Source organism: Rhineura floridana, chromosome 7, assembly GCF_030035675.1.
Source record: "Rhineura floridana isolate rRhiFlo1 chromosome 7, rRhiFlo1.hap2, whole genome shotgun sequence".
NCBI lineage: Eukaryota > Metazoa > Chordata > Lepidosauria > Squamata > Rhineuridae > Rhineura > Rhineura floridana.
In genome coordinates, this window is record NC_084486.1 from 43,786,330 (window position 1) to 43,808,566 (window position 22,237).

General features: G+C 40.7%; 1 protein-coding gene across 10 annotated transcripts in view; it reads right to left on the bottom strand.

Moving 5' to 3' along the window:
* PRKG1 (protein kinase cGMP-dependent 1) overlaps positions 1 to 22,237 on the bottom strand; it is a 1,123,517-nt gene that overhangs the window by 632,490 nt on the left and 468,790 nt on the right. Inside the window, exon 1 of one of the 10 annotated variants that reach the window (XM_061635365.1) lies at positions 9,270 to 9,318. The exons of the other annotated variants lie outside the window; for them this stretch is intronic. Coding sequence (XP_061491349.1) covers positions 9,270 to 9,309 — 40 coding nt within the window. The 5' untranslated portion in view covers positions 9,310 to 9,318. Of the gene's footprint in view, positions 1 to 9,269; positions 9,319 to 22,237 lie in introns of those variants that run through there. 10 annotated transcript variants of the gene reach the window in all.

Below are 22,237 nucleotides of genomic sequence, written 5' to 3' on the forward strand. Positions count from 1 at the left end.
AGATCATCAAGCAGAGCGACCAAGGCAGTCTCTGTCCCATGACCAGGACTGAAGCCTGATTGACAAGGGTCTAGATAGTCCGATTCATTCAGGAAAACTTGGAGCTGAGCAGCCACTACCTTCTCAATCACCTTGTCCCCAAAGGGGAGATTAGAAACTGGATGGAAGTTAAGATCCACAAGGTCTCAAGAAGGCTTCTTTAAAAAAGGTCTTATCACAGTCTCCTTCAACAATGTTGGCATAGAACCTTCCCTTAGGGAAGTGATAATTAAATATGCCAACCAGTCAACCACTCCCACTTGGGCAGAGTTGATTCTCTTGTCTTCTACAATAAAAGAAAAAAACAATCAAAAGGCTGTTCTCTTTTTTTTATGGTGGGAACATTTGGTACTTTTAGCACATTGACTCCATCCAATTAAAAATTAAATAACATCCTTAGCTGAATTGCATTTAGGTTTCTCTCATAAATTGGGCTATAAACAAAACAGCCCTATCACATTCTCAGTTATTGTGAGGATTTTTCCCCTCCCAATAATTAAATGGTCATTTTCTCTTTTCAGCAAGCAGGGAGAAGAAAAATAGATTAGCTTGACTCTAAGAATGTCAGTCTACATGTAATTCTTATAATGGCCAATAATCTAATGGCCTATTACTAACTTCTACTTTTTCCACTTACAGTTAATATAGTTTGATGGAATAAAAAACTAGTCAATATCATTTTAAGCCCTTTAAAGGAATTAAAGACACCTGGACTATGACGTGGAAGATCAGGATTCGAATCCCCACACAGCCATGAAGCTTGGGCCAGTCACTGCCTCTCAGTCTCAGAGGAAGGCAATGGTAAAGCCCCTCTGAATACCGCTTACCATGAAAACCCTATTCATAGGGTCGCCATAAGTTGGGATCGACTTGAAGGCAGTCAATTTCCATTTTTTATCAATATATCTCTTCTTTATTCTGGTGGGATTTAAAAATTTCAACATTTGTTGCTGCCTGCACTTTAGAATTGAGCCTCTCTACTTATGCTGCTGCTATAAAACAAGCTTGCAGTTTGTAATCCACGAAGTTGGGTGTAGTCTGCAGTATTGCTGCCTGACCAATGAATGATAATTCTGTTCCTGTCTTGCACCCAAGTTTGTTTTGTTTTGGTTGTGGGGGAGGACTCAGTACATACACTTACACTGATTAGAGCCTTGCTTTGAATGGCATCTTCAAGTTCAGTCCAGCAAATATATGGAACATGAACTTTTTGGTGATCACTATGGATCTCCCTTCTTAGAGAAGTTCAACACTCTCAATATTTTTTTAACTTTTAGGAAGCTAGCTAACAGATTAATCCTAACTCTGCACTGGGGTTACTTCGAGTGTCACATTTGAGGTCCTGCCAGTCAGGAGGGAAAGTTGGGGGATGTCCTTTTTTTTCCTGTGCCACCACCAGGTTGGTGTAGCACATGACCCAAATCAGGTCCCTCTCTAGCAGATGGGCCAGCTTAGGATCCTTTGCCAGCTCTCTCTGCCATCAAAATCCCCTGTAACATGGATCAGAGGTTAGGATTTCTCCCTAAGGAGGGATGGAAAGATGTCAGTTTCGGTTCTCTCAGTTTCTCATTTTTCCAGTCTTAAATTCGGTTCTCTACATTGTCCACCTCCTCTTCTGTTTCCACCTCCATTGCTCCTACTGCCACTATCTAGCTTCGCTCAGAAGACCAGAGGCAAGCCATACAAGATGTTCACGATTGAACTAGGGTTGCCCAGTTCCTGCTGCTCTACAACTGTAGATGGAGCAGCTCCAGTACAACTCCATCTATAACAGGGCTCCTGCTGGGAGGAAGGGTGGGATATAAATCAAATGAAAAATAAATAAATAAATAAACTGTGTCTAAGTTAGCGCCAGCTTTATGGGGCAGAATGAATGTGGAGGCCACCACTTTCAGACAAATCCAGCCTGCAAAAACCAGGGGTCTTTAGTGCAAAAACTGTAGCCACGGGAAGGAAGGCAATTCTCTCCTAAAACAGTGTGTCATGGATCACAGGGTAAAACCCTCTCTGGTGCAAAAGGAAAAGGTTTCTTTAACAAAAGAAGTTGAAATTCCCAGGAAGGCTCCAGTCTTTGAGCAAAGTCCTATAAATGTCAAAGAGGAACATACCAAAACATCTTCTGAAAGTTCAGGTCCTCGTTTAAATGCTTCAGATTTGCTTGAAAACACACAAGATGTGCCCACTTCCATGGAAAGAAATACTGATTTGAATGTTTCCCTTGGGTCTACTAAGCCACAGTTTCTTGCTAATGACATTCTTTTCCTAATGGACAATCTCTTGCTGGTAAACAGCCTTTGGATCAAAACAAAACTCAAAGTATAGGGCTTCTAGCTTCAGAAAGAGTCTATCTGGAATTTGAATTTACTTTGAAAATTAATACAATTTGGCTTTCAAAACAGCAGCTGGATTCTGCATGAGAATGGACTACTTGCAAATCCCTAATTCCATCAGGGAGATGTATAAAGTAAAAGCTTTCTTATATTTTGGGACTGATAAATTAATTAAGTAATTTGCCAATGCAAATGTCGCTAACTTGTCCATAAAAATCTGGGTAAGCTGTGGCCAAGCCTACATGTTCTTGAAGGTCAATGTCCCAGATACATTGCTTAATAGCTGCTTTGGCCTTGAGATAGCCTAGGGCCAATAATGCATCGGGGGCAAAGCCCAGCCTCTGTAATTTTGCTATGAACGTCTTTTTCCACTTGGACTGGAAGGCAGTCTGGAATAGCAGCTTCAGCCAATAATTTAACTTAAGCAGCCATGCTTGGGCCTCTATGGTAATTTTTCCTGCCTCCAAACGAAGAATTACATTAGGTACACAACTTGAATCCTGTAAGCAAATCCAAGTCCAAGAAATGGGAAGATGCAGATAAGCCAATAAAGCCCAATGGTTACAGACGTTGGATGACCCATGGTAAGAAACAGGAAAAGTGCATTCAGATAGTGGACAAAGACATGAGGGTAAGACTTTAAACAGAGACACCGACAAAAATGCCTGCAATACTAAATATTTTCTTTGTGCCCCAATGAAGGTACAAGTTCTTGTAATCAAGAAGTGGAAGGACAAACCACCTGATGTGCTTTTTCCCTCCAGTTTTAGTTGTGTGCATGCATTCCAAATGCAGGACTTCATTGCCCAAAATGTAATATGGTATACTTCAAGGATTGCCACTTCTGCCTGTTATTAAAGAATGTCTATGGGTACCAACATACAGTGAAGAGTTGCTGTTTCAACCCCCTTCTTTATTTTTCTTCAGGTAAATTGGGCACAGCTTAAATGGTGCAATAAGCAAGCTCTCTTTCCCCCCAGTTTGTTAATACAAAGAAAAGGTTTGCCTAGTTTCTCTAAGCAAATGATTAAAGGATGGGAGGATGGGAGAAGGTATTGCAGAGGAAGTGCTTTAAGCTTCCCAATAACAGGTAAAAGCATAGTAACATCACCTTTAATAAAGGGTGGTATGTTGAAGGAACCCCAGTTCCCATTGGACAGGGGTGGTTTTAAGATTGAGGCATACAGGATGTAGACAGAAGGTTTGAGATATGTAGAAAAACAGTGAAAAGGATAAAGGGTCAGTGACTATTTGTGGTGGGTATGGAATGTCTTGGGCATATTAGCTGATTGACTCATGGGAGGGGGAAGGAAAGGAATAATATCTGTGTTATTTTCTTAAATCACAAGAACATGCCCACTATCCTGTTGATGATATTGGGAATATTAGGAGCACATGCAGAATGGAAGGCAGGCATGCTGGAGAATACTGGCATAGAGCCCATCCCCACAATTGCTTAGATCTGCTACAGGACCCAGAGGTGGAAATGGCCTGTCAATTTCCAGGATTCCTAAATAATGCTTCTAGGAGACAACAGTTGGAAAAAGATGTCCTCCATCAGCTACCCGTTCTAAAGAGCACTGCTTGTGACAATACACAATTAATTAGATGCACCCAGGGCCCCCAGAAGCAGCAAGTTCATTTTTGCCATGATTCTTCTGTGGACACCAAGATTTCTTGCACTCCACGATTCGGTGAAATGTCCCAAGGCGGTGACATGATTCATGAAGAAGTTTGCCACATTTTATTAATTTCTATGGTCGCTTGGGGGGAGAGATCACCATTGCATTTCCAGTTTTTTATGGGAAGTGCCAAGAAAGGAAGACTCACTGATAAATTGGCTCTTGTCCTGATTTCATCAACAGGGCAAGAATATCCCAGAACTATAACAAACTGGAAGTGGTTCAATGGACTTATGGATGTAACTAAAATACCCACTGTCGGTCCTCCAGACTACCTATCCAGGAAAAGTACTGCCATTATGGACAACATCATATTCCATTTAAGTTGATAGGTTATGTTTCTGTTATTGAAAAATATAGCACCCCATGGTTTTATAGGCTGGAAATAGGTTTATCATTTTAAAAAATCCTAACACGTAATCCCTTTATCAAGAAATTAAATGAGTTAAGACATCTGGAAAAACCATTATAGAATCTCACTTGATAAAATTAAATCACCCTCAGCAATTATTAATAAAACTAGGGACAGCACTTAAGGAGGTTGTATTCTCATTTCAGAAATTAAATATTGCAAAGGAATTCCCGGTCTGTGCCCCCTATTTAGAAATTAGTAATAAGGGATGAGACAACTGGGTTAAATTATGGAAAGGGGAGAATGGGAGGAGAAAGAAGAGGGATTTATCAGGGTGGTTGGGTACTGGAGCTGCCTTTTTGGATGTTACCAGTATTGAAATATTAGCCAACAAATTACATTATACCACTGAAAAAATAAGTAAAATGACAGAACCTATCACCAGAGCTCTGAAGAAGACTACTGAAACTGCCAAAATCATAGCAAGTCTACTTCCAACATAGGAACGGGGAATTACAATCATGCCATTGTAAACAACATACAGTCTTTGCAACAGAATATTTCCTCGGCCATTGTGTGCTCCCAAATGCAGAATTGGGCACATACAGTGGCTTTGGAACTAATCCACATGACAGAGAGTGGGCTTATACCCAGGGAAATTAGGTCCCTAATTCAAAATCAGTTTTCCAAGGGAGAAAGAAAATTGGAAGACTGGTGGAGCCTAGTCAATGCCACATATGATAGGCAAAATCATGCACTATGATTGATTATTGTAATGGTAGAAGCGGCTGAAATCATTACTGTTTATCCTGTAATTCCCTTGGGAATCACTGTATATCAAGGCTTAGTTCTTTATGCCCAGGAATTTCACCAGTGGGCCATAGTTAAGCATACAAGATGGGTAACAATTACTGTTAAAGGATGTCAATATCATACAGATTTAGGATTTGTTTGTGAAGATGGTAGTTTGGAATCACATCAAGATTGCTTTTCTTTTCAAATGATTAATGTTTCTTATTGCCCTTTCATACTAAGAAATGAATCAAGTTCAACTATTGTATATTCTGGACATGGGTACCTGTGCCTTAGAACTTTGTGTGATTATGTTGTTATTCATAAGTATCATATACAACCTATGCTAAGATATATTAATAGATGCTTTTGTGGTATTGAGGAAATAGTAGGATGTGATTTTTCATTTAAGGTCCTAGTGTGGACCATTCAGAGAATATTAGTTAATCCAAAGTTGTTTCAAAACCGCCGACCCATTGCATTAGGCTACGGCCTCGCTGATCTCCAACAGTTACTGTCCCACCCTATGTTACAGAAACAATTAGAAGCAGTGAAACACTTGGGAGAGCAAGCCACACTCCAGATAACACATGAATACCATGTCATCACCAACACAGCAGCCAAGATTAAACAGATAGGGACACACAGGTGGTGGGACGGACTGCTCGGCTGGAGTGAAGGAGCAAAAGGAAGGCTCTTCAGGAAGGCTTTTGGGATGGCCTAGGCTTTTACTGTTGTTTTTAAATTTTAATGTTTAATGTATTGTTTATTCTGTACGTCGCCCAGAGTGGCTGGGGAACCAGCCAGATGGGCGACTAATAAATTCAATAATAATTATTATTATCATTATCCCTTCTAGTACACCCCATTGTGGTGATCTTAATGTTTCAAGTGCTTTTGGTCATTGTCCTAATGGCCCTTGTAAGATGGATCCTGTCCCAAATGCCACAGTTATGCCCAATGGAAGAAAGCATAAGAGTCCATGACAGAACAGAAGGACATAAGGTGTGAAAAGACATCTGTAAGTATATTCAGATGTCTTTCAACGGGGGGAGTTGTTACGAGTGCTCGGCTAACCCCACTTTGGTTCATGTGGAATCAAGGGGTTCAAGGCCCTGGAGCATTCTGGACTATAATTCCCACCCTACTCCCTGTTGTCTGACTTGTTGTGCATTCCTAAGGTACTGTGAAAAAGGACAGCAACAAGGCCATTCTGTGAGCAACTATGAAATAAATGTTATCTTTTTCCTTGGCAGACTTGCCTCAAGCCCAATTGTTCCCATTGTTCCTCAATCCCATTGTTCAAAGAAAGCATTGGAAGAAAGCACTGAGTTTTGTCAGTGTCAGCTGGAAACACACACACATGCACGCACGCACCACAAACACAAAATCACCTCATAGCCAGACCCCTCCTTTTTCAGGGGAGTTGAAAGAGAAAAAAGTGTCTTTAAAAAGAAAGAAGTGGGGCTTGAGACCTAAGAGAGAGAGGGGCAATGGCGGTCTGAGTTCCAACACGTGTAACTACACTCTCAAAGAACGCAACACAGGACTGCAGGCCACAGAACAGGCAGGGAGTCTGTGTCTTGGCACAAGCCTTGAGGCAAACAGATTCCTTCCTGCTTTTTGGCCAGAGCTCCTTCACATCGCTTCCTGTGCCTAGGATAGGTAATCTCTCCTACCTGTCAGTCCTTATAGTAATAGGGTCCTTTGATCTCTTTAGTTTAAAGTTATTAATAGGTTATGATATTAATGATTAATGCTGCCACACACCTAGTAATATTGTAATGCTATTCTTCTCTTTTCTCTCAATAAAAGAAAGCTTTGCTTTAATCTGGTTTGGACCTGCATTTTGGGGGCTATACACACACACTATTTAGGCACACTTCAGGGCAAAGTGCTTGTTTTATCCCTAGTAAAAGATCCCCCTTCTCTCAAGGAGGTGTGTTTCATGGGACATGTTGGTGGCAGGTTCACACACTCAGGTTCCCAAGGACATGTGTCGTAACAGTGTTTTTAAAAAAATCATGAAAATTCTCCAGCATTTTAGTGCTAATTTCTCCTAATAAACACATTTTTGTAGGCAGTTTTGATTATGTGCACATTTTTGCAAACAATTTCTCATCATATAATGTATTTGTGTATATTATTTTCACCCATTTATTCATTTATATGCACACTCTCCCTTAACATAAACATTTTATAAACATTGTTTGGTTGGCAAACTACATTGCAAAATTTGAATAAATGCAAATTTTGAAGGATGGCTGTGTTTTGGCTCTCAAGTGCAAATTTGATAAATTGATATTGACATGTGAACTGAATTGAATTTCTTGCCCATCTCTATCCCTAAGTCAGAGCTTGGAAGTAACTAGTTACAAGTAACGAATTACTTGTAATTTATTACTTTTTTGAGTAACGAGTGGGTAACTTCATTACATTTTGCTGGTAATAGAACGAGTAGTAACTTCATTACTTTTGAGGAGTAACTGTAATGTTTCCAGCATTACTTTTGTGCATTACTTGGGGGGAGCAGGGGAAGTCTTCTGCTCCGCTTATTTGTGAATAAAAATCATGTGCTTCAGATTAGGCTTCTGTGCAGCATTGTTCTTCCTTCATGCTCTATGGGTGCTTAGGAGGCAACGAGGGAGGAGGTGGAGAGCAAGACGGTGTAAAGAAAACAATTGTTTAAAAATTGACAGGAGTGGAAGGAGAAAAGAGCTGGAGGCAATATATATATACAAAAATATGTGTGTTGGGGTATCATCATTGCTGGGGGTGGGGTGAGGGGATGTGAGATTCTGTTATGCCATTATTTTATTCTTACGGATAAAAAAAATATTCTACTATCCTCTGTGTGTGCATGCTTATTTTTAATGTTGTTTTAGCTACTTAGATGTGCAGCAGCCAAGGCCAGCACCTTGTAGACAATTTTTTTAAAAAAGTAACTAAAATGTAATTGTAGCAATTACTTTTGAGTAAAAGTAAAGTAATCAGTTACTTTCAGAGCAATTGTGATTGTAATGGTAATTACTACTTTTTGGGGGCCAAGTAACTGTAATTTATTACTTTTTAAAAGTAATCTTCCAAGCTCTGCCCTAAGTCATGTTCATTTTAGCAGGAGTATTGCTGAATGTGTAATAATAAATATTTTGCCTGAGAAGTATTTTTCTACTATCATTATGGCATTTGTATTTTTAAGGCACTTTTTCATTGTGTGTGTGTGTTTTAAAAAAGCTGGTTTGTGTTTGGTTTTGTAATGTTTAGTAGTGTTAACATTGTAAATCACGCTAAGTGCTCTGTTGAGCCATGTGGAAATGGGATATAATGGGCAATGGGCTGTACTGCAGTTTGGTTATATAAACAATTGTACTCATGCTTGAATATAGAAAATAGCGGGAATGACAGATTTAAGATAGGAGAATCCAGGCAAAGTAATGCCACAGACTCTTCTGCTGGGGAAAATGCAGAATTTTATGTCCTGTAACCTTTCTTTTGTTGTGGGAAAGGAAGAAATTGATTCCTTGTGAATGGAGAGTCCCCCTCCCTTCTGTCCCAGCTCCCGTCCCAAGACATAATGACAGAGGCTCTTACTTGTGAGTAAAGGATAAAGCTTTCTTCAGACAAGCAACAGGTTCAGCAGCAGATACAATGTTCAAGAACTGGATTGAAAGTTCAGGACCAGACAGATGCAATGAAGTTGTCCCAACAAGCTGTCAAGCACCTCCCACCCAACTTTTAAAAGCAAGATGTGGCGGGCTCATCCACACAACTCTCTCCCTTTACAGGACTGGTCCACTTGCAAATGCACACTTGTCCAGGGTGGGTGGACTTTGTCAATGGGTCTGTTCCCAGAAACAGAAATCAGAATAAACACTGCCATATATGAACAAATGGTAATATATGGATTTCACCTGGGTCAGATAGGTGTCCTACAATACATTTCAGCTTTCTGAACTGACCCTGAGGGAGTTCTTGGTGTTAACTATTCACAGATTAAATGCTTACTAGCCCTTCAGGCAATATCATCTTGTTTTCAGAAAATAAATACATTTTGTAACTCAAGATTAAACACACCTTGATTTATTTTGGAAGGTTCCAGAATGTCTTGTGCCATTCAAGAGATCTGATTAGTTTCTGAACAGTATCACTAGGACCTCTGATAACACCAGAAAGACAAGACACATTTTATTCATCTGTCCTAAACAGCTGTTGGATTATACCATCCAAACTGATATTTTAACTTCAATACCCAATCTTTTTTTCCTTCACGTTTACACTCTTCATTTCCTGGCTTTTCAAGGTTTTTCATAAATATTTCTAAGGCATCATCATCATCATCATCATCCAGCATTAGAAATTATAATCCCATGAAATATTGGAGCTCACCATCCACAGCAACTTTAGTTAATTGTGTTGGATTGTTGCTTGTATTTTAGTATTGTTTTGTTATTTATTGTATTTTTATGCTGTTTTATGTTCACCGCCCAGAGAGCTATTGCTAGTCGGGCGGTATATAAATTTAATAAATAAAATAATAAATAATAAATAAATAAATAATTCATTTTGTTACAATGAAACACATTTGGTATGTGTTGTGCTTAATGAGAAGGGGAGAACACATTGCAGTCTCTCATTATGGCAGACAATGAAACATGGCCAAAGGTTGTGATTATCCGTTTGACAAAGGACAATGGCATTCTCCTCACATTTATGGACAATCATGTTGACAGAACAAGTACATTTTATCTTGTAGCAGATATGGAGTTGCTGTTCCTTTGTGTAACTTCTCATATACCAGATAAACTTGGCAAAACAATGCTCAAACTTGATATTTTAAGTTTATATACTAATACCATGTTCAAGTTGTATAAACAGTGTCCAGATTCCATACAGGACATATCTTCTGCCTGAGAAAGTCAGAAGATATTCTATAGGTACAGTCTTGTACATCGCATTACTGCTACAAGAAAAAAACAGATGACGGTGATGATTTTGTAAAAGCTTATATACTGTGTTCCCTATCTTTGGAATTTCTCGTAAGGGAAACTTCCTTGGCACCATTTCTATTAGTTTTAAATTAATTTTAACTTTTAGAACTTTATCTTGTGCTCTGCTGCATCACCATGTTTATTGTTTGATTTTATTAAACTTTATATTTTAATTTCAAATTCTATGTAAATTACTTTGAAAGTCTTGAAGAGCAGAATGCTATATTTTCCAAATAAATGTAGAATAGAATATAAAATAATACATGCTTAAAAAAATCTTTATTATTGCTTTTATATTTTCAGTAAGTAATCTAATTCTCAGCTGGACAGAATCATCAGAACTCTTTTACAGAAAAAGCAAATGATGCAAATGTAATCTGTCATCAGATATATCAGGCTAAAATCCTAACCCTACTTACTTGGAAGTCAGCCCAATTAATTCTATAGGACTAGGAGGAATCCCACTGGATCCTATGTCATCTGAACCCTGCTAAGTTGGTAGTTGCAATGCAACATGCTCTAGCCACATGGTGCGATGGTTGTGCAGTGCAGCAGAAACTAGTCCAACTGTTCTGTCCTCTGTCATGGTCCCAGTTTCACAACTGGCACATTATTACACCATACTTAGAAACAGCAACAATACTAGACAAATATATGGAAACTCTCAAAAGTGCACCTTGTTGAAGAGCAGAATTTCCAAAATGCTGTATGGAATATATTTTGCAAATAACATGTATCTTCCTTTGATGTATTATCAAATAACACATATCTTCCTTTGATGTATTATCAAAATTTATCTCCCCCAAAAGATATATTAGTAACAAAATAATAGTTGCCTTGAAAAATGCAATAAAGGCATGAAAGATAGAACATTCTGAATTCAAAGGCCAATGGGGAAAAGGCAAGGAGTCAAAGAAAGTATAATAGTGATTTCTGTACTCCCCTTAGTAGTTCACACACAGACACACAAAACAAAATTCTATTATAGTCAGCTGAATTTTCCATGGTGTTTTTTTAGGTCAGGTTCATTAATTTTAATGGGTCTACTCTGAGTAGGCCTCAGTTGACAACAACCCAACGTATACAATCATTCAGGCTCTTTGGCACCAGATTGCCCTGGGCCTGTGTCATCATGCTCCCCAATCCCTCCCATCTACCCACCTACCTCCCACATCAACCCCTTAAGGATGCCCCCACTGCCATCTTGGGTGATGGCAGGCATATGTTCACCACATGCTAGCATGCTGACATGGCAAAGTGGAAGCAAGGTGGGGCAGACAGACCTATTTAACCCTGCGCTACCTTCATGGGGGGGTCCTGAGAGGGTAGAGTTCTCACTCTACAATCTGTGGCAGTGTTGGGTCACTGGGCCCTGTGATCCATGCCAGCTCCACCCTCCCAGACTGAGGATGAGCACCTCATGAGACCTTCTGGATTGCAGGGGCCCTCAGCCAGTGCCCAACCTGGCTGCCCACTGGCACGAGGCCTGATTCAGTCCCAGGTATATGAAACTAAGAAGACAAATTCTATTTTAATTAATGAAGTGTACAGTCAAGTATACACTGCACAGGTTCCATTAAGCAACCTTTTATGCCAAGGAAGCTGCAGTTTGACATATCACTAGTTAATCCAATATCTTTGATATTTAATATCTGAAATGTGCACTTTTTATTTTGTTTAGATTTGTTTGTAGCATTGACTCAGTGTGGTCAAACATGGGATTTGTCTCCAAAAACATGATGCAGAACCAACCATCACTGGCATTAAACAATAAAAAGATCGACAGGTTGCTTTTTGGTTCCGTTTCCTGACTATGGGAAGAGATGATAATAGACATGAAACAGCAGTATGCTTAAGACTGGGACAAGTAATTAAATAAGATTATAAGGAGTTATTTAAAATCATTTAAGTCATTTGTCCTATGCTAAGAAATATTGCACCCAAAGAAAACTATATCATTCACATTTGAATTAAGTTATTTGTAATCAAACAGAGGGTCTTTATAAACAAAGAGTTGACACTGCAGCAAACAAATAAAATGTTAACAAAAGTCTAGGAGATTGCTTCCAATCTAAGAAAAATATATTATCTGACAATGCTGAAACTGATTTAAATTATAGAGTCTGGTGAAGATCAGACAGTGATGCTGCCAAGAATATTTAATAGCCAGTATCCTGTTAGAAGAAAATCCATAAAGCATACACGATACACTTCCTCAGAAATAGGATGAGTGCTACTTCTTAGCTCTGACCTTTCTACCCTTTACTTACCATAGTAATTTAACTTCCTGTTTTTTTCTACTAACAGTCCTGTACCTTATCTTGAATTTTTCTTAACTGTTTTAATATAGATTGTTTCTACTGTAAAAATGAGCAACTATCATAAGCTTCTGAAATAATAAGGAATGGAAGCCTCTCTTAGACTTTTTGTTGAAAGATCAAAATAAAATGATGATATTGGGATTTGACGATTAACTAAGATAGCCTATGGAGAAAAGTGATCCTGTATGTATATATTAAGGGACAGGTTTGATGTATATTATATACTCATAGCTTATCTGCGACAAATCGGAAGTCAACTATTTTATTTTTATTTTTTTGTTGTATTGTTATGTTTTTTGACTTTGTTTTGTTTGTCTTTTGAAAAATTTGAATAAAAAGTATTAAAAAAAAAAATAAGCTTCTGAAATAATCACTTGCATTAATCAGTTACAAATGTGCCTCTCATTTATTACTGGTGAATTTGAGATAATCTTTACTTGGGGAAATTGTCAATTTTTTGTGATTTGGTTGATTACCTCCAGGTGCCACCTGATCTTCAGCTGTTTCTGGGTAATGAGACAGAAGCAGTGTTTCTGTTACTGGTGATGGCTCTATCTCCTCCCACTTAGTTATGTAATTAATTGCAACAATGGTTGGTTACATTTATTTTTTATATTTATTTATGCCTGGCATCCTCATCACATCAAAGGCAACTTACAAAAAAACAACACCTATTATTGCATAAATGCACATAATCACATTCAACAAGCAATTTAAATAGCTATAGTTATAATCATAACTAGAGAACATAAAATCAATGCTGGTTTCAAAATGCCAAATAACTTTTCCCCTAAAGTTTCTTCTAAAAATTAGAGGGAAAGTCCATTGGTATACCTTCTTCTTGGAGAAATTCCCAAGAAGGTATACCCAATGATACAATTCACAGTGCTGGGTCATCACAATGTGAGTTTGCCCACCCACTATCATCATGAATGGCATTTCCTAAACAGGAAAGCCCATGAGATGGACCAAACTCATGTGGTGAGTCATCCTAAACAATGCCATCAGGGAGTGGAATGGTAAATTTACCAAGTGGTGCCACTGCCAGTCCCTGTTCTCAGTGTAACGTTGTTGAACCGGCGAGTTTTCTGTAGAACAGCCAAGATCCTACCCTAGCATGTCTGAGGCTTAAGGAGAGCTAATGAAAACAGACAAAACATCCTGAGATTACCCACACATGATAGCAGCTCACTCAGGGTGGCAAATGATTTAAATGCCCTAACATAGGCCCACTTCAGACGGTGGTTTATTGCACAAGTATTCTGCAACAAATTCTTGGCACAATACTAGTGCATTAGTGGTGGATTTATTCTGCTTTAGTTTGTTATGTGATGCTTCTCCAATGCTACCACATTTTTGGTGTCAGGAGAGGTTATAGCACAACAAAAGTAGGACAAAAATAAATTGGAACTAGGATTATCAAGTCTCCAGTTTTTGCCCAGAGACTCTGGATTGTTGGGGTTCTCTCCGGGTCTCCAAGTGTGTCACCTCAATCTCCAGACTCTCAGCTTTCTTTTTTTTAAAAAAATGAAGTTTCTAGGTGGTCTGCTTCAACAGATATACACCAAAAAGTCAGCCCCTGCCCCCACAACTTCTGTTAAATGAGATTGTAGCTGACTGCTCTAACCCCGCCCTTTCAGGTTTGTAGCCGATAAGTGAAGTAGGGATTGTGATTGACAAGGGATTTGTTGACCTCCAGGAAATGGCTAGAACCCATTGCAAGTCCAGAAAAATGTTGTTTTTTCTTGCTTGTCTGAAAATCTCATAAACTGAGTAAATTTATAGCTTTCAGCAGTAGCTAAAGTCTTTTTGTCGTGTATGCAGGAATTCTAAATGCCATTACATTGTGTTGCACTTTTCTAATTATGGGGAGTAAAACAAGTTTAAATTTTCCTGGGCTGCTGAAGATGGCAGTGTTTTATGAAGCTTTAATCCAATACTTGCTTTTCTGAGATAAAGCTGCATTGATAATCCCATATACCAGGCGTAAACCCAACTGAATTCAAGAGGACTTACTATTGAGTAGACATGGTTATGTTTGTGCTGTAAATTAATGGGACTTTTTAATAAACATAGAAAAGGATTGTGTTTGTGTTGTAAACCTTTCTCTCCCCCTCCAATCTTGTTTTTAAAGCAATTAGGTAGGGTTTACTTAGGTGTCACTGCTTTTATTTTATAGGAGACGAATACTGATTTTATTTTTTTTATTTTAAAAATGTTCTGCAATGATCAACTGGTTTTGACAATAAACTATTATATGGGGTGTATGTATTTTACATCTCCAGTGTGTGTGTATATGCAGTCTTCCAACATCCCTGTGAGGTAGAGTTGCTGAGTGGAAACCAAGGCAGCTCACAACAAGAAATAAATCCCTTTAAAATGCAGTAACCATAAAAAACAAGTATAAAACAGTTGCAAAACACTTTAAAGTGGCATGGTTCTGAATTTTGGGTTGGGTGAGTGAAGTTCCTTATCATTTGAGGTTGCAGTTCTGAGTAAGCCCAAACTGAATACATTGGGACTTGCTTCTGAGTAAACAAACATAGGATTGCACTATAATTATCTTTACAGGTTGTGTAAATAATAAACATATTTTACCATCATGCTTATATAAGTATTTCTTCATACTATGTTCCAATAAGTATATGATTTCACACTATGGCTGTAAATTATTATTTCCTCTATATTTAAGTGTGCCCTTTTTGCTTGGGGTGGTCATGGTTCCCCTCTGTTGTTTTCACTCTGAGGGGCAGATTAGGCTGAGTAAACTATGTAGCTTATTTCCATTTTAAAAATTAATTAAAATGATTTACATGCAGGCAAAGTTTATTAAGTAGATCCACACAATACAGGAATACCCTGTTATACGGACCTTCACTTTACGGTCACTCGTGAGTACAGACAAGAAGTCGGTGCTGTGAAAATAAGACCAGCTGATGCGTCCTCCTCACGATGACAGAAGCGAGCCCAGGGGGAGGGGGGATCAGCTGCGGTCTCCAGAAGAGCAGCTGCCACAGCCTCCTCACAACCACAGTAGTGAGCTGGAGAAAGTGTAGAAACAAGCCGGGAGGAAGAGGCACAGTGGCAGTCTCCTGATGGCCACGGTGGCGAGCTGGGAAGGAGAAAACCTCACAGCTGAAAACGCTAAGTGAGACTACAGCAAAGGCTGCAAAAAGGGAGCTGCATCCAAAAATACAAAGCCGCCGCCTTCGCCAACAAGGGCTGCAAAAAAGGGAGCCACAGCTGCAAGCTTCTAGCAGCCAAAAAAACAAAGCCGCCGCCTGAATGGAAAGGAAGTGGGTGGCAAGGACAGGCTTTGAGAGCAGCAAAACAGGCTTGAGAGTCGCAAAAGCGTCTCACCTGATGGGGAACAGGGAATGGCAGCCACCGCTGCCCCCAACCCAAATGAGGGAAGGAAGGGTGGAAAAAAATGGGGAAGACAACCCCCCCCAAAAAATGGTGAGAGAAAGAAAGGAGGGGGAACAAGTGGATAGACAAACTCAGAAACACACACAGTCCCACACCCTCTCACACACACTGAACTTAGCTAAAGGTAAGCTTATCCTTTTTCTTAAAATAAGGCTGTGATGATCCTGTATTAGTGTAAATAGGGTAAGTGCTGCTTGTTTAGAAGATACATGGTAAGTGGAGTAAAAGAGGAGGGGGAGTGAATGGGCAGTAGAATGCTGGATGATTGGCTGAGTGTTTAAAATGGCTGACAGTATAAGAAGGAAGAATGTCAGGTAAATCTGGGTGGATGTGGTGTGGATGTGAAGTGGACGTTGGTGGACTTGAGAGGGTTGTTTTGGTGGGTTTTGAGAGGAGATTGTGTGGAGAGTTGGTGGATGTGAGGAGAGGGTGGAGTTCAGATTAATGCTAAGACCAGTACCTCAGGAATAGATGTAACCATATGCTTAAGTGCCTTTTAAAGAAATCTTGTTATCTTTGTTATTTAATAAATATATTTGGTTTACCAAAGGCCTGATCCTTGGCTGGGGTTTCACAGACCAGAAGGGAGGGTAAGGTAAATACCAAGGCTGAAGGGAAACAAATGGTGGCAGCGGTGAAGAGAATAACACCACAAGCAGTCTGAGTAAATCAAAGGGATTGGGACAGCTTTAGCACTCAGTCACAGAGGTAACCAGATAGAGAGACTCAGGCAGAGTCTCTGGGACTACTGGTTATAGGACGTGACTGGTGGTGCTGCCTAGCAGGGGGATTTGTTGAGATCTGTGCTAGAGCGGGGAGAGAAACCATATAAAAGGACAGTCTGGACTGGTGGAGTCCCTGGTGGTGCCTAGAGACAGGCAGTAACCACGAGCAGGAAGAAACCTGACAGGGAGAGCCAGGGAAGGGTGTCACATGTGGTGGCAGTAGCGGTGGGATACGAACCAAAGAGAGTCCCAAAGACACGTGGTGACAAAGGAGACTACATCACAGGTGTTGGCTGTAGCAGTGGTACGAATACTAGAGAATCCCTAACAGTGGTGTGGCAAACAAAAATAACAAAACAAGATTACTTGTGAGAGTGACTGGCAAAGAGTGTGTGGCAAAGAGTGAGTGAACTCAAACACCATGGCTGAATATATAAAAATGAAAAGAGAGGAGCTGGTGGAGAAGTGCATAACATTCAATTTACCTCATGAGGGTAAAGGGGTAGATGAATTGAGGGTAGCACTTATAGGATTTGCAACTGCCCAGCAAAAACAGCCTGTCAGGGAAGAGACCCCAGAAGGATATTTAAGCAATCCCACTTATATAGAGTACTTGAGAGAGAAGTTAAGATGGGAGGCTGAGGAAAAAGACAAGCAGAGGGAGTTGGAAACTGAGAGATTGAGGATGGAAACTGAGAGAATGAGAGTGGATGCGGAATTACAGGCAGAAAAGTTAAAATTTGAAAGAGAGAAGTTTCATTCTGATGAAACAAGAAAGGACAGAAATGAAACAAAAATAAAAATTACTCCAAAGGACTTTGCTGTCTATGAGCCTGGTCAAGATCCTCAAATTTATCTCACAACCTTTGAAAAGGCAGCTCAGTTGTGGGGGCTACCTGAAGATAAATACATGCAGTATTTATCAAACCTGATTAAAGGGGAATTGGCTGAGGTATACCAATATTTCCCCTCAGACAAGCCCGTCACCTATGCTGAGTTTAAAGAGGCAGTATACAAAAGGTTCAGACTGGGACCTGACTACTTTAGAAAGCTTTTCAGAAACTGCCAGATCCAAGCAGGGAGGTCTTTTGTGGAACTGGGAGCAAAATTGATGGATATATTTGGAAAGTGGATGAGTAGTGCCAAAGCTCAGTCAGTGGAAGAGGTGAAAAGCCTCATGATACTGGATCAATTATACCATCAGTTACCACCAGAAATAAGGCTCCTGGTCAAAGACCGTTCCCCTACATCTGTGCAGGAGGCCGCAGAGATGGCGGATCACTTCGCCTCCAATAGAACTGGCTGGGTGGGGAAAACATCAAGAGAGTTTAAACCCAGACCATATAGTGCTGGCAGAAGGGATGTGGTACCACAGCGAGTGAGTCCTCCAGTAAAATCTGAAGGGCACAGGACACCCCAGAGTGGATCTGTGTACCCTAAAACAGAGGAGAAATTGTGCTACAAATGTGGTAGACCGGGGCACCTACGTTTTCAATGTGAGGTTGCCAACCCCATTAGTAATCTTGCTCAGACAAGGGCAGTGAAAACAGAGCCCAAGGCTTTAGAAACAGCGAAAAAGGTTCAGTTTTGCCAGATAAACTGGACAGAAGTAACAGACCTTGATTCAAGTCTGAGAGAGGAAGTGAGTGTACAAGGGGCAAATTATTGGGCACTGCTTGACACTGGTGCCGCTCAGACGTTACTGAGGCCAGATTTAATAAAATCTGAAGAAATATTACCTCAGGAAATGGTGAATATCCAAGGAGTGAGGGGTCAACCAAAAAGCTTGCCTGTGGCCCTGGTGAAAATGGCGTGGAGAGGCTGAGAGGGCAGATATAAAGTAGGCATTAATGCCCAACAACAAGAACCAGTGATACTGGGAAGAGATGTTATGGGAGCCCGAGGGAAAATATATGTGGTGACCAGACAGCAACTTGGCAGAGAAAAAGAAGCCATGTTAAGGGGGTCTGAAGCAAACAGGGTGGAAACTGTTAGCGAGCCTCAGGTCGCCATGACAACCACTAGCAGGCCTGCTGAAGGAGACAAACTGTATCAACTGGTCTCTGGGGAAGAGACAGAGCATTTCAGAGAAGAATTGAATAAAGATACCAGTTTGAATCAAATAAAGGAACAAGCCCTGACCCAACAGATTCCTTTCACTGACAAACTGAGGAATCAAGTTGTGTGTGAGAATGGGATTTTATATAGACTGTGGATGCCTGCTGAGAGAAAGGATGAATGTGAACCAGTGAAGCAATTAATAGTACCTAGCAAATACAGAACCAGATTGCTAGAGGTAGCCATGTGCAGGACATCTGGGAATAAAAAAGACCAAGAGGAGATTGGCTGCACACTATTATTGGTCAAACATCTCCAAAGATGTAAAACAACATTGTCTATCTTGTGGTATATGCCAAAAGGTGGGAAAAAGTGGAGTAAAGACTAAGGCACCCTTAAAGCCCCTTCCTATAATTGGACAACCCTTTTATAGAGTGGGAATAGATTTGGTGGGCCCTTTTTCCAAACCCACAAGGCATGGCAAGAAATATCTAGTGGTGGTGGTGGATTTTGCCACCAGGTACCCAGACGCAGAAGCACTAAGATCTGTAGAAGCCCCTGTAGTGGCAGAGGCTTTATTAAAAATCTTTATGAGGCTGGGTTTCCCTCATGAAGTGCTGACGGATCAAGGCAGTGTATTCATGGGAGAAGTGATGCAATGTATGTGGAAATGTTGTGGTCTAAAACATCTAAAGACCACTACTTACCATCCCGCCACTAATGGGCTAACAGAGAGATTCAATGGCATTTTGAAGGGCATGATAAGAAGCTATGTACAAGAACACCTACAAGACTGGGATGAACGTTTGGGATGCTTCTTATTTGCATACAGAGAAGTCCCTCAAGAGTCAACAGGCTTCTCACCCTTTGAACTCATGTTCACTAGAAAAGTGAGGGGACCTTTGGAACTATTAAAAAATTCATGGGAAGGAACCCTGGGAGAGTACAAAACATCTGTAGTAGATTTTGTATTGGAATTCCGCAATAAATTAACATCAATAATGGAGGTGGTGAAAAAGAATTTGGGTCAAGCACAGGAGAAGCAAAGTTACTGGTATGACAGAACAGCCAGGGAACGTGTGTATGATGTGGGAGATAGGGTTATGGCGTTCATACCCAGGAAACATGACAAATTACAGGCTAACTGGGAAGGACCATATACCATCAGAGAAAGGCTTGACACAGTGACGTATGTAATCACCACAGACCAATTAAACAAAAACAAAGTGGTTCATGTAAATATGTTAAAGCCTTACCATACCAGGGATGCACAGGTGTTGCAAGTTACCTTATTCCCTGAGGGAAGTGGGCCTGAACTTCCAGATTTGGTACAGGAAAGCAAAGACAAAGGAGGGGTAGATCAAGTGGAATGGTCAGAGGAGGTGGAGGAGGAAGTAAAGGAAGAGATTCTGAGAGTTTTGAAAAACTATGGGAATCTCTTTAGTAATAAACCTGGCCGAACCAGTATAGCCAAACATTCCATTAATACTGGAGAACATGCCCCAATCAGATCTATGCCGTACCGTGTGAATGGGAAAGTTTTGAGTGAGATTAAAAAGGAGGTCGAAGATATGCTGGAATTAGGAGTGATCAGGGAATCCATCAGTCCCTGGGCCTCAAGTATTGTCCTGGTTCCGAAAAAAGATGGAACGACAAGGTTTTGCATTGATTATCGGCTAATCAATAAAATCACGGTCCCAGATGCGTATCCCATGCCCAGGGTAGACACAATGTTAGTGTTATTGGGGGCAGCAACCATTATCTCTATGTTAGACCTCTGTAAAGGATTTTGGCAAATGGAACTAGACGAGCAATCCAGAGCCAAAACTGCCTTCAGTACACCAGATGGGTTATATGAGTTTGTGACCTTACCCATGGGACTAAGGAATTCACCAAGTTCATTTCAGAGGCTAATCAATACTGTGTTGCAAGGCATGTCAGATTTTGCAGTGGCCTATATCGATGACGTGGCCATTTTTAGCAAATCGGTGCCTGAGCATGTCCAACACCTGACAACAGTATTGGAGGCCTTAAGAAAAGCAGGCCTCACAATAAAAGCTAAGAAATGCCAGTTTGGGCTAAAGGAAGTAATCTATTTAGGACATAAGGTGGGGAGTGGGAAAATCACCCCCTTATGGAGCAAGGTGGAGGCAATACAAGCGTGGCCTATCCCCTTAACCAAAAAACAAGTAAGGGCATTTCTAGGTGTGGCTGGTTTTTATAGGAAGTTTGTGAGAAATTTTGGGGAAATAGCAACCCCCTTGCATGAATTAACAAAGAAGAAGTGTTCTGAGCGTGTGGTATGGACGGATGAATGTCAGAAGGCTTTTGATCTGCTGAAGCAAGCCTTGTGCCAAGGACCCATATTAATAGCACCAGACTATGAGAAACCATTCATCGTGGCTACAGATGCGTCGGACCTCGCGCTGGGAGTCGTCTTGCTGCAGGAGAGAGAAGGCACCAGACATCCAGTGGCGTATCTGAGTCGCAAGCTGACGCCAAGGGAGAAAAACTATTCGTCGGTCCAAAAGGAGTGCCTAGCGGTCGTGTGGGGACTGAACAAGTTGCGCCCATACGTGTGGGGACGAAGATTCACGGTAACAACGTCTCTGCCCAGATGGATGATGTCCGACCTGACCTAGATGAGGTTACACTCCCCCTAAAGGAGCATGTCCGTAGTTTGGGGGTCTTATTAGATCCGCTCCTGTCACTGGAGGCTCAAGTAGCCTCGGTGGCACGGAATGCGTTCTACCAGCTTTGGCTGGTAGCCCAACTACGACCCTATCAGGAGAGGGAGAACCTCGCCACAGTTATCCATGCTCTGGTAACCTCTAGATTGGACTACTGTAATGCACTCTACGTAGGGTTACCTCTGAAGACGGTTCGGAAACTTCAGCTGGTGCAGAATGCTGCGGCCAGAGTCCTTACTGGGACTAAAAAATTTGATCATATAACACCTGTTCTGGCCCAGCTGCACTGGCTACCAATATGTTTCCGGGCCAGATTCAAAGTGTTGGTTCTTACCTATAAAGCCCTTAACGGCATCGGACTGCAATACCTGGCGGAACGCCTCTCCCGCTATGTACCTACCCGGTCGCTGCTCTCGACGTCGAAGGCCCTTCTCCGTGTCCCAATGCATAAGGAGGCACGGAGAATGACAACTAGACCTAGGGCCTTCTCGGTGGTGGCCCCCGAACTATGGAACGCCCTCCCTGACGAGATACGCGTGGCGCCTTCTCTGTTATCTTTCCGGCGCCAGGTAAAGACCTACCTATTTGCCCAGGCATTTTAAAAAATTTTAAAAATTTTAAAATTGAATCTAAATTTGGAAATTTTTAATTATGTTTTATTGTGTACTGTATTGTATTTGCATCCGCTTGTATTTTAATCTGTTTTATTATGCTGTACACCGCCCTGGGAGCTTATTGCTATAGGGTGGTCTAAAAATGTAATAAAATAAATAAAATAAAATAAATAAATCAATGGGCCTTGTTATGGTTGCAGACTATGAAAAACCATAA